The sequence below is a fragment of the Lissotriton vulgaris genome, chromosome 10 (assembly GCF_964263255.1).
Source record: "Lissotriton vulgaris chromosome 10, aLisVul1.2, whole genome shotgun sequence".
Lineage (NCBI taxonomy): Eukaryota > Metazoa > Chordata > Amphibia > Caudata > Salamandridae > Lissotriton > Lissotriton vulgaris.
Window position 1 is genome coordinate 201,067,197 of NC_141698.1, and position 13,711 is coordinate 201,080,907.

General features: G+C 47.4%; 1 protein-coding gene across 1 annotated transcript in view; it reads right to left on the reverse strand.

Moving 5' to 3' along the window:
• The window catches only part of DLEC1 (DLEC1 cilia and flagella associated protein), a 712,951-nt gene that overhangs the window by 366,253 nt on the left and 332,987 nt on the right, over positions 1-13,711 (reverse strand). The window contains exon 18 of the mRNA XM_086940885.1: positions 11,119-11,212. Within this exon, the coding sequence (XP_086797011.1) occupies positions 11,119-11,212 (94 nt within the window). The remainder of the gene's footprint in view (positions 1-11,118; positions 11,213-13,711) is intronic.

The following is a 13,711-nucleotide window of genomic DNA, read 5'->3' on the forward strand; positions in this document are numbered from 1 at the left end:
AGTAGGATTGCAAAAGCTTCTGAATCGATTTAGCTCCTTCTGCATAGATAGAGGCCTAACCATCAACACCTCGAAAACCAAGCTGATGGCTTTCTCACCCTCCAAAAGATTTAAAAACAATTTCTCGGTCAATGGGGCACCCCTGGAGATGGTCGATTCATTCGACTATTTAGGGGTGCGGATAAATAGTCGAATGAATTGGAAGGACCACTTGGCTAAAATGTTACTTGGTCACAAAAGAGTAACTGGGGTGACCTTGAGGGAGTATCGAGAGTCAACAAGTAAACCTGTGTCACCGGTCATGGCCATTTATGAGGGCCAGATACTCCTGGCTGCATTATATGGCTCTGAGCTTTGGGGGTTCGAAAACGTTTTGGAACTATCCTTAGCGGAAAATAAGTTTCTGAGGGAGGTGGTGGCTCTCCCCGCCTCTACCCCGTTGATCCCCTTGCGACTAGATTTGGGCAGACGAGCCCTAAAGGACCTAGTGAGGCTGCGTCCATTGCTCTTCTGGGTCCGCCTAAGAAGGACCAAGGAGCTTGCCAAATATGCTGAAGGGTTGGATGACCTAATATTGCTTGATACTGGCAACAAGATTGGATGGCTGAACAATGTGAGGCTCCTGGTTCTCCAATTGGGATTGAGAGATGTGTGGGAGACCCAAATGCCGCCGCCCAAACTAGTGATTAAGAAGTTATACTGGGATTGGGTGCAGGGCGAGGCAATACGCGGTGGGGCTGGGGGTTCACTCACTGAACGGTTCTTAGAGTTCAAATGGGCTAGAAAGCTGGAACCCCTTTTTGATCTAATAACCAAGCCTCTAGACAGAGCGTTATATTTAAAACTAAGGTACGTGACCCTCCCGGTGCATGAATTCACCGCGAGGTGGTCCAACTCTGGTGGCCCTTCGCGTTCGTGCCCTGGTTGTGCAGCCCCTAAGGAGTCTGTGGCCCACTTACTTTTTGCCTGCCCCGCCTACAAAGTGGCACGGAAGATCTGGCTGAAACCTGTATGTAGGGAGTTGGGGCTGAGGTGTCACAGACTGGCCTTACGTGTACTCTCTACTGACTCATCATCCACTGCCATGATATGCGGGGTGGCAAAATATTTGAGCAGTGCATGGCTGATGCGCTCAAGGATACTGAAGCTGCACTCTAGGCTACCAATCGATTGACTGTATGTAATTGATGGTTCTCCTATTATAACACAATGAACTGTTGAGGATGTTTTGGCTAAGGTCCATATTAATTATATTGTTATATTTTATCATTGTTTAGCGGGGGAAATGTACTTTTGTTGTGTATATGTACTCTTTTATGGTGAGCAACTTTTACCGAATAAAGATATTCAATTCATTTAAAAACATTTCCTTGCGTACAGTCCACCCAGACAGAGCTCAAATTGATGTTATCAATGATGTCCTTGGACAGGTCCTGAGTGATGTAATATGTAAGGTCATGATCACTGCATGGCGTGGGCGCAAGTTATAGCAGATCAGTAAACTATACCTGGTGATTTATTTTTTAACTGACATGTTCGCCTAACTATTACATCACTTTAACCTTTTGTTTTTTTGTGTATATATACCTGAATGGCAAGTTATGCAGTATTTGTGTTGTCAATTTATGGTATGCATGGCAGGGGCTTGAGGTATTATTTGCTCACCCAACCATAACTCGCCAATTTGGGACTTATCAGTTTCATGTAGTGATCATAACTAGTATTTAACTGTGGTGTTTTAGGGAATTATCTGAGATTGATTATTTAACAAGCATATATTAAATGTCTTATGAGCAGAAGAGCATATAACTTACAATCAACAAGGTTTTTATGATTGTTCTGTACAATATGGTAGTACCTGGCCTTTGACCATCCTGGAAATGGGGTGGGTCACAAAGCTCGGCCTGTACCCTGGGCTCTGTGCCCAGCTTCCTGCTTTGCAAACTCCCGCAGTGCACTTCTTTGTATGTATGTATGTATTTAATGCTTGTTAAGCGCCGCTGTCACCCGAAAGGGTATCCTGGCGCTGAGACCGTGTCTAACCATCAGGAGAGATGTATTACATTGCTCTTGGAAACAGGTAGGTCTTAAGATCCCTTTTAAAAGAGGGCAGATCTTGGATGCTCCTCAATGCCAGAGGTAGAGTATTCCATAGTGTGGCGGCCGTGAAACTAAAAGCACGGCCGCCCATCCTCACTCTATTAATCCTGGGGATTCTCACCAGGAACGCCAAGGAAGATCTCAAAGGTCTGGCAGCTTGATACCAAGAGAAAAGATTTTGAATTGGTATTGGTCCTAGTCCTTGCAGGGCCCTGAATACAAGGCATAAAGCCTTGAAGGCAATCCTCTGCTGGACTGGCAGCCAATGCAGATCGGCTAGTGCTGCAGACGAAGAGGCAGATCGTGGCAAGGATAGAGCCAGTTTTGCCGCCATGTTTTGGATCCTCTGCAACTTTAGGATCAAGATCTTAGGAGCTCCCAGAAGTAGTGCGTTGCAGTAGTCTAACCTACTGAGGATAGAACTCCGCACTACCTCTGCTCTGGCTTCCCGGGGAAGTATTGGTAAGATCTTGCGTAGGGCACGAAGCAGGCCCATGCAGGTCGCTGCAGTCCTATTTACAGAAGCATCGAGCTGTAAATTGGGTTCAAACAGAACTCCTAAATTGCGAGCCGATTCTGCAGCTTCCACCGAGCCCGGGATAGAGGTAGGCCAGAAGTTATCCGGTAACCCGCGGGGGAGACGGTCTAGGGAACAGTGGAGTACTTCCGTTTTTGATCCATTAAGTTGGAGTGAGTTCGCTCGCAACCAATCTGCTGTAGCCGACATACAGCGGTGAAAGGTGTCCCTCGAAACTATCTCAGTACCCTCAAATGAAAAAATCAATTGAGTGTCATCGGCATAATTGATGACTGATATGCCAAATGACTTGATTAGATCTACCAGGGGTCGGAGATATAAGTTGAAAAGGATCGGGCTGACCACTGACCCTTGGGGGACGCCTTGGTTCACCTGTCGTGTGGCTGATCGAAATGGTGGTAACGCCACAGCTTGCTGTCTGTTGATGAGGTAGGATGTTAACCAACTTAGAGCCAGACCGTTTACTCCCACGTTTTGAAGACGGGCTAGAAGGACCGCATGGTTCACCGTGTCGAACGCGGCCGACATGTCAAGCAGCCTAAGAATGCTGACTTGCCCCTGTCTACACGCGTTCGTAGATCGTCCAACACGGTAACCAATGCGGTCTCGGTGCCATGGGCCGGTCTGAAGCCAAATTGGGCTGCATCCAGACAGAAGTTTGTTTCCAGAAAGTTGGACAAGGCTCTCGTGACCCACCTCTCAAGAATTTTTATCGCAAATGGTAAGAGCGATATAGGCCTATAATTGGCTGAGCATAGAGGGTCCAGAGAGGCCTTTTTTAGCAATGGAGTTACTATTGCCAGCTTCCAACTGTCTGGAACTGACGCTGTAGTCAAAGACTGGCAGCAGATGGAGTGAAGTGGAGGAAACAACTCAGCTTGAAATGCCTTTCAGATCTTATGGGGCATTGGATCAAGTGGTGAACCTGAGGATACGCCATTGGCCAAGGCGCAGAATTCCTCTAGCGAGGGAATCGGAAAACAAGACAACTGATAAGAAACTACCTTATTATTATCCCCTACGGGTATCGAGTGGCAGGGGGATTCCAGGGGGGGGATAGAGGCATCACAGACTGTCCGGGCACTGAAAGTCCATTCAGGATGGTCCTAATTTTCTCCTCGAACGCGAGGGCCAAGGAATCACAAAGTTCCTGAGAAGCCGGAATGGCTGGTACTGTACAGGACGGATTAGATAGGTTATTAACCAGCTTGAATAAGGTCTGCGATTTATTAGATGCCTTCGCCAAGGTATCTTCTAAAAGTGTTGCTTTAGCGCTTCTTAGCTGGGTCTTATATACCTGCAGGGCCGTTTTATATGCTGCCCTGTCCAGCTCCTTATACCCTCTCCTCCAAGTACGCTCCACCTGTTTGCAGCGGAGCTTATGCTGTCCAAGCTCATCAGTGAACCAGGCATTGGCTCCTCTAGGTCTGTCCTTGCTCAGCAAAGGTTCACTGTAGGCTGCACACTCATCCTTGGTGCTCATTCATAGAGGGCTCCTCTGTGCTCTGGAACCAGCTGTGTATGACCTTCAGCCATGCAATGAGGGCTATTGCCAGGCCTTAGTCAGCCCTGGGGCCCACAATGTTCACTGTGAATGGTCTTTGCTGTGCATAATTGCATTAAGGCAAGCCTGTCTGCACCCGTCGCGCCTGAACGTGCACATGTCCATTCATAGAGGGCTCCTCTGTGCTCTGGAACCAGCTGTGTATGACCTTCAGCCATGCAATAAGGGTTATTGCCAGGCCTTAGTCAGCCCTGGGGCCCACAGTGTTCACTGTGCATGGTCTTTGCTGTGCATATTTGCATTAAGACAAGCCCGCCTGCCCCACGCCGGAACCCCTGTCCCCCGCAAACACCACAACGCCCGACAGCACTACGATGCCAGCACCCTCCTCGCACTCAACCCTGTACGAAAACACACGTACTACCGGGCAACCCTGAAGCGCACCCAAGGACCCTTCACCTGCCGGAACTGCAGCTTCACCGGCACTCGGCCCACAAAACCACCAACCGACCTCCCCAGATGTCGCCTTCCTGACGGAGACCTGGCTGAACCCACCTCAGCTCCCGACATCGCCATAGCCATCCCGGAAGGCTACAAGATCACTCACAGGGACCGCACCAAAGGCGCAAGAGGAGGAATCGCCATTGTCCACAGGAACACCCTCAGAGTCTCGAACAACACCGACGACACCCTCAGCACTGTTGAACACATGCACTTCCAGATTCACACCGATCCCAACACCACCCTCAGAGGAACCCTCGTCTACAGACCCCCTGGACCCCGACATCAGTTCAGCGACTCTATCTCTGACTTCATCAGCACACACGCCTTTGCCTCCACGGACTACATCCTCCTCGAGGACCTGAACTTCCACCTCGAGAACAACAACGACACCTACTCCACCACCCTGATCGCCAACCTCGGACTAAGACAGCTCGTGACAACACCAACCCACGCCGCCGGCCACACGCTCGACCCCATCTTCACCGCAAGACCCCAAGTCTCCTTCAACCATACCACTTAACCCCACTGGACCGACCACCACTGCATCCACTTCACCTTCAGGAAGCCCACCACGCACCACTGCACCCAACAGATGCCTCGACGCTGCTCGAGCAAGGTCACAGAAGACCAGCTAACCACCACCCTCGCCCAGAGTCCACCGGCCGACTCCACCGACCCTGACAACGCCTCCCGCAACCTCAGACAATGGATCAACCACTGTGCCAACAACCTCGCCCCGCTCAAGACACCCTCCAACAGCCACACTAGCAAGAAAGCCACCCGGTTCCCCAAAGACCTCCAGGCCTCCAAACGAACGTGCCGCAAACTGGAGAAGAACTGGCTCCGCGAACAAACACCGAACAGCTACGCAGCCCACAAGAACACCACCCGCAGACACCATCAACTCATCAGAGCCGCCGAGAGGGCCTCATTCAAAGACCACCTACAAAACAACACACACAACAGCAGAGAGCTCTTCAACAACGTGAAGGAACTCTCCAACCCCAGCTCCAACACCAACGAAATCCCGCCTTCGCAGGACCTGTGCAACTTATTGGCCACTTTCTTCCATTGCAAGATCGTCGACATACACGACAGCTTCAACGTCACAACGGCCCGACAGCCACCACCCCCATGACCACCACCTGCACCAACCGCCTGCTCTCCCGGACCAGCATCAACGACGAGGACATCAGCGAGATCATGAACACCATCCCTTCCGGATCACCGCTGGACTCATGTCCTCACCACATCTTCAAAAAAGCCAGCACAGCCATTGCACCCCATCTCCGGAAAGTAATCAACATCTCCTTCGAGACAGCAACCTTCCCGGAAAGCTGGAAGCACGCCAAGAACAACGCCTTACTCAAGAAACCCAAGGAGGACCCCAAGGACCTCAAGAACCTCCGACCCATCTCCCTGCTCCCGTTCCCGGCAAAGGTCACTGAGAAAATGGTCAATAAACAACTGACCCGCTTCCTCAAGGAGAACAACATCCTGGACCGGTCTCAGTCCGGGTTCCACAGCAACCACAGCACCAAAACCGCCCTCATCGCCGCTACCGATGACAACGGAGAAACAGCCGCCCTCATCCTCCTGGACCTGTCAGCCGCTTTCAACACAATCCGCCACCTCACACTACGAATACGTCTACACAACGCCGGGATCCAAGAGAAGGCCCTGGACTGGATCCTTCCTCTCCAGCAGAACGCAGAGCGTCCGCCTCCCCCTTCCGCTCCGTTGCCACCGACAAGATCTGCTGCGTACCCCAGGGCTCTTCCCTCAGTCCAACGCTGCTCAACATCTACATGGCACCCCTCATCCACATCGCCCGACAGCACGACCACAACATCATCTCCTATGCCGAAGGCACCCAGCTGATTATCTCCCTCACCAAAGACCCTCACACCGCCAAAACCAACCTCCACGAAGGAATGAAGGCCGCCACCGAATAGATGAGGAACAGCGAACTGAAGCTGAACTCGGACAAGACGGAGGTCCTCATCCTGGGCTCCACCCCTTCAGCCTGGGATGACTCCTGGTGGCCGATAACACTAGGAACAGCCCCGACACCCAACGACCACGCAGGCAACCTAGAGGTCATCCTCGACTCCACTCTCTCCATGACTAAGCAGGTCAACGCCGTCTCCTCATCCTGCTTCAACACCCTCCAAAATGCTCTGCAGGACCTTCAAGTGGATCCCCACCGAGACGAGAAGAACAGGTTTGCACCAGGGACTCTCTGCGAAGGTCCGGGTAACCAGGGAAGGGCGATGCTCAGACAGCTTCAGGTCAAATAAAGGTGTTCGCCAAGGCTGCATCTTGGCCCCACTTTTATTCACCATTTATATTAATGATCTAGGGAAGTCCTTGTTAGCAGGCAACGCAGATGTCCCGCGGGTAGGTGGGAAGCAGATCCCGGCTCTCCTATATGCGGATGATGCCGTTCTCATCGCCCGCACGGGCATTGGTCTACAGACCCTTCTGGAGCTTTTTGGTTCCTCTATGGCTAAATTAGACTTAAAAATCAATGTGACCAAATCACACACAATGATCGTGGGTCCACAGAAAAATAAATCACACACAAAAACCTTTACCTGTAAAGGCGAGGTTCTCTCCAGGGTCCCTGTCTTTCCATACTTAGGGGTCCTGTTTGATGAGAAAGGCTCTTGGGTTCCGCAAATTAAGGCCAAGAATATTTCTTTAGCCCGGCCCACAGCAGCCCTGATGGATTTCACTAAAAGGCTAGGGGCTAAACCAATGGAGGCTGTGTTAAAAGTTTATAAAAGTAAATGCATCTCGATAGCTTCATATGGTGCATCTTTGTGGGGTTATGCCAACCTGGACAGTATGCAGAGGGTAGAAAACAAGCTTATTAGAAGAACCTTATTGGTTCCAAATTCTACACCTACCTACTCCATACATGAAGAAGTTGGCCTACCCTATATTATAGATGGATTGAAATTGGCCCCTTTACTTTTTTGGGCCAATACCTGGTTAAATACTGAATTGTCTCTAAACCACACAATTCTTAAAGATGTGATTGCAAGGGAGGGGGCAATGAAAATACCTTGGTTGAAATACATAAAGTCATCATTCACTGCCCTCGGGAGACCTGACCTATATACAACACCGTCAATAATTAGGAAAACGGACATTGCATGGATTAAGAAGGAATTCCAGGGGAGGACACGTTTAGAGAGAGAGGAGTCTGAAGTTAACAAACCACTAGTAAGAGCACACTTGGTTTTGTCCTCTTCCCCCTCGATGGAACCATACCTGCAATTTGTTTCTAAACCCTTGCACAGATTTTTACTAACCAGATTTAGAATGAATCTGATCCACTATTCATTAGGCACCTTCCCTACGTGGGGTAAACCGGAGCATGCACCACCCTGTGAGTGTGACCAGTTTTCCTATCAGGACACTCTCCACTTTCTGTTTTTTTGTGCATTTTATAATACGGAGAGGAGAAAATATCTAATTCCCCTCCTGAAAACTCTTGGCTTCATACAAGTGAGACCAGCCTTGTTCTATCTTCAAAGATTACCGGATGCACACGTCACTTTCTGTGTTGCAAGTTTTCTAACAGCCGCATACAGAGGAAGGAACAAAAGAATCCCTAGAACTGTACTGTTTTAAATTAAAAACCAGTATATCAATTTTAACCCCTTTTTATATATTATGGTGATTAATCAAGTGACTCTTTTTACGGACACTGTGTAAAACAAATGTATTGTGGGTATTTTTAAAATGTTTTTAAATGTATGTATTTTTCTTGCCTTTTATGATTTTAACAAAAATCGAATAAAGTGTATTTTGACTGACTGACTGAGAAGAACAGTCACCCAGGCCATAGTCACCAGCAGGCTGGACTACGGAAACACCCTCTACGCAGGAACATCGGCCAAGCTCCTGAGACGATTGCAGCGCATCCAGAAGGCCTTGGCACGCCTGGTCGCCGACATCCCCCGCCGCAGTCACGTCACACCACTCCTGAGAAACCTACACTGGCTCCCTGTCAACAAGAGGATAACCTTCAAACTCCTCATCCACGCACACAAAGCTCTCCACAAGACCGGTCCAGCATACCTCAACAGACGACTCAGCTTCAACACCCCCACCCACCAGATCCGCTTTGACAGCCTCGCCCTCACCACAGTACCCTGCATCCAAAGAACGACCGCTGGCGGCAGGTCCTTCTCCCACCTCGCTGCCAAGACCTGGAACACCCTCCCCACCAACCTACAGCAGACCCAAGACCTACTGGCCTTCAGAAGACTCCTCAAGACCTGGCTCTTCGATCACTAGCTGCACCCCCCACCCCCCCAGCACCTTGAGACCCTCACGGTTCTGTAGTGCGCTTTATAAGTGTCATGATTGATTATTAGATTTCTTTTTTTGCATGATTTGTAAAAGATAAAAAATTAGTGTTACAACATTTTTCATTACATTTGTACATCCCCTTGCGAATTTGCAGAACCATGGACATGGATTTGGTTATGCAAATCCCATGAGAAACCAGTGGTCGAGGAGGCTCCCCCTGCCCTCTGTACCCTCATGTCACATTTATTTCCAGATTGCAGGCTTTGGTGTCTGGTATTTCGTGCTGGCCACTGCAATAAAACATTTAAGTTGCTCCCAGATAATCAGATCACCTAGATCTTTGAATCCTCCAAGGATCTACAAATACCAAATTGAAAAAAAGAGAAAACAATGCTCTCTCTTCTTTTGTTTTTCGAATTTATTATCTTCAGAGGATTTATGGATTTTGATCCACAAAATATCAATAGATTTAGTCATGTACTACTAACTTTAACAACTCAAAGCCTGTCCTACAGCTTTTCTTGTAATGCAGACTTCTCAAAATTAGTGAAAAGATTTACACCAACAAATGCTGAGATTTCTATAAATTCGTTCAGCGGTTTTTGCAGCACTGGAGAGCAACTTTTCCAATGACAGTTATGATGGAGCACACACTTTTTAAAAACAGTCCCTGAAGTATACGCCGCTCAGACAGAGATCAAAGAAACTTGAAATGTTGAAACTAAGTCACTTATTTCATTCAAAATGTTTTGTGCAGATATGTCAAACAGTGCCAGACTTTTAAATAATAATAAAAGTCTAATTTTCAGTGGAACCTGAGAATTACACATAACTTAATAGGAGTGGTTGCCAACAACGTAATGCACATATAGAATGCAAATTCACATTTAAGGACCGATTACAATGTTGTGTGGAAAGCATCCGACCGACAGCCGGATTCTCCTAGACCGTGTCGGAACCCATCCGCCTGACTTGGTCAGAGACAATTTCGACCTACCGATTACGTTGCTCGCGGTCAAAAGGGAAACCGTTCGGTCTTTCTGAATCGGTTCCAACCAGCACTCGGAGAATCTGAGTCGGTCAGAGCCGATTCGTACAGCTCTACGGACTGAGCTTCCGGCCGACCAATTACGATCTTGGATTCTGAAAAAATTTCCGACTCGGCATGTCCGACACGAAAAGGCTGTTGGAAACTGACTATGGGTGCCCCTAGCAGGCCCCCCTTCATTCTGAGGCCTCCGGTTGGGGGCCGTGGGGATACCCAAGGGACCCCTGTATAAAACCATGCACTGTGTGGCAGGCATCATGGGGTGCCCGCGACAGGGTGCAAGGTTTTCCGCAGACACCCATTTTCCCCATAGGAGCCTGTGTTGTCGGTCGGAACACAGACACCCTTAGAAGTCAATGGGAGTCCTTCCGAACGGTGTTCAGAAGCATCAAAATTGGTCGTGCAGAATCGCCGAACGAGAGTCGTCGGAACCAAATCCTACAAGGAGTCGGGCAGAAAGTTTCCGCACGACATCGTAATCGGCCCCTAAGTCTTTTCTCACTTCATCCTGCACCTGATCTATAACTTCCTAGCAGTGTTTTTTGAAACATTAGGAACTTTCATTTCATGTAAAGGCAGACTAATCAGCAAATTGCCTTCAATAACAATGGTACAAAAGGAAAAATACACCTTCTATTCCAGATACTCGTTCCCAGTGATCTATACAACTCTTCTTCATTGAATGCACATTTGATGCATCATTACATGGGTTTGTATATTGACTAGTAACAGATGACCCTGTGTGCCTGTGTGGTGTATCAAGGTGACAGCTAGCTCAACATAAACAGCTTCAAGCTATATCATCTGCACTCTGTAAGGCCCAATGGATTACAATATTAGATGGCAAGCTACAGCATTCGTTTCCACCCTCCAGGAAGCCTACCAATCTAATAAATCTGTTGTGAGTCACCTCGATGATGTGTAACCTCATAAAGTCTGATCTCCTATTCTACATGGTCGCATAACTTCTTGGAGACGTTCAACATTTTTTAATATACGCTGGGGGTGTATAACAGCATGTATAGCTGAGTTGTTTGAGCTACTAATTATGAATTATTGTTTACAGTTATTGCAGTTGAAAAGGAATTAACAGTTTACCTAATGTTCCAGTGTAGGGTTCAACCTGAATTATGTGGCAGTCAACAATCTTTTCCCACTCATAGCAGACTGCAGCTTTGCTGTTGTTCCACATCTGAAGGACACAAAAAGTGCATTTTTTGTAGACAATAAAACACTCTTCATTTTAAGAATTGAGAACTGGCATAACAAATCATAAGCTCTAGGCTGCTAGTGAAGAAATAGTTACTTACTTGCTATTCTGACTCTGTTCTGTATTGAACTTCCAACAACTCAAAGCCTCAACCTTCCTTTCGGGCTAACGATAAAGGAAGGTCAGCTCAAAAGTCTCCCTTATCTAATAATTTACGAACAAATACACATTTGGAGGTCTTACTCACAATGCACTTACCAGCCAACATCTATAATTGAGAAAAACCCATACTTACTCCTTACTGGGAGTCATAATTTCTATTAGCACAAAAGAGAAAATAGAGGAATCTATTCACTCAGTGAGAAATATGGTATAAACACTCAAAGGTGAAGAGTAAAGACGTTGGAACTGGTGTTTAAGATTAGTGGCGACTGAGTAGGTGCCTCGCAACTTCATGTAAAATTATCAGGAAGCGTGTCATTACCACAAAATTGAATCTTGAATCCTTCGTTTTTACAAATTTGTAGAGTGGTCTAATCCGGCCAGCTCTCCTATGGAGAGCAAATAACTGTGCTGTGGAAACCACACAAGTGGAATGAGATTAAAACAGCTCATCATCAGAAGAAATGTTCATGTCCACAGAAAAGTGACCTACGTTTAGCAATAAGTTGGGTTAAGGCCATAGGACATCAGCATCAAGGAAAGCAACTAACACTGCTGAAGCAAGCCAGGGGTCAATTGCCTTAAGATCAATGAGCCATTCTGAATCAAACACAGCCTTAACAGGATGTATTGAGTTGTGCAAAAGTTGAGCAAACCCACTTATCTATAAACCCCTTGAGGAATATAGGATGAGGAAGATCAGTTCTGGTACGCACCAGTTTAAAGTAGCGGACTCACACAGGAGCGTCTCATGCTTGCAGTCAGCAGGGAAATCCTTCACCGATTTTTTTAGCACAGGATCCTGGATCTTAGAAATGTCCAGGACCTGTTTTTCTGGATAAACAAAAAGTGACTTTCTTCAAGTTGAGGGTCCTGAGTCTGTTCCATTTTCTCTGGAGGAACGTAATGTGTTGGTTCCGAAAACGGAAATCCAGACATCAATTTTTGATGAGTTTATGAGAAAGAGCGAAGTAACATTCTGTTTTGTCTTGCCCTATTAGAATCCTCACAGTTATGCTTGCAGAAAATGCAGTTTAAATGCCTCTATGGATTAGAAAACCTTTGTAAATGCCTTCTGTCTAAATGTTTGTAAAAAAGTGGAAGATCTACTGATAAGTGAATAGTAGCTACAAAGAGTCCTAAAAGACTCCTGTGTGTGAAGGACTTTATAGATGAAGGAGGTGAACTAAAGGTCCAAATAAAATCACCTTCCTCGCCTTATCTCAGGAACTGAATTTATGTACTCAGGGATACCAGCTGAAGGGTTACACACAATGTGGTATCCAACCCAGAACGCTTATTAGTCAGGGAGGCGTGGAGGCTTACATGACAAGTCAGAAGGCCGAAAGGTGTTCAGGGTTTATAGATCGACTCCTCTTCAAATCTCTGTGCATTTAGAGAAATGACTTTAAATAGAAATGTTATGATTGGAAATAACATAACTTTGTAATAAGGACAAGGAGATCAAGACAGCATCCTTCAGCAATCATTAGAGAGACCACCTGATTAATAATAAAATGATGATGGCTGGACTCGACACTCAGCTTCCAGGCTCACACTAAAAAAGTTGCCGCGACCTGCATTGGACTACTGAGAAGCCTTCATCCCATCCTAGGCTTCTTCGATTCCAAAACGAGACAACTCATCGTACAATCGACCATCTTGTCCAGGCTGGACTACGCGAGTGTCCTGTTATTAGGAGCTAACAAAGCGGAGATCAAGAGATTCCAACGAATTCAGAATTCCGCCGCCAGGGCTATAGTAGGTCTGCTGAGAAGGTGCTCCGCGAGAGCTACCATCCACAGACTACACTGGCTACCGGTGGAAGCCCGTATCCAATTCAAGGCCTTCATCTTTGCCTTTAAAATTCTGAGTTCTGAGGGACCAGAGCTCCTTCGCCCGTTGCTAACGCCCTACAATCCCCAACGCAACCTCCGCTCCAAAGGGCAACACTTAGTACTGGTCCCCTACACGAAGTACTGTCGCATAGGAGGACGCTCCTTCAGATTGCTAGGGGCCAAATTATGGAACTCCCTCCCCCTCCACATCCGCTGCATTGACAACCTACTGGCTTTCCGCAAAGCTATCAAAACTCTTCTCTTCCCCCCCATGTAGGTTTTCTCCCTCCTTTTTCTCCCAGTTGGTTATGATGGTTCTAGCGCCGGGACGCCCCGTTGCCAGGGCAGCTGTTGCGCTTTACAAAATTGCTAACATAACATAACATAACATAACATAACAACATAACATAAAATCTGGTGGAGAGAGCCAGAGACCATTGAGTGACTCCATTGCCTAGCATCTGTGGAGTGGAGCAAGCAC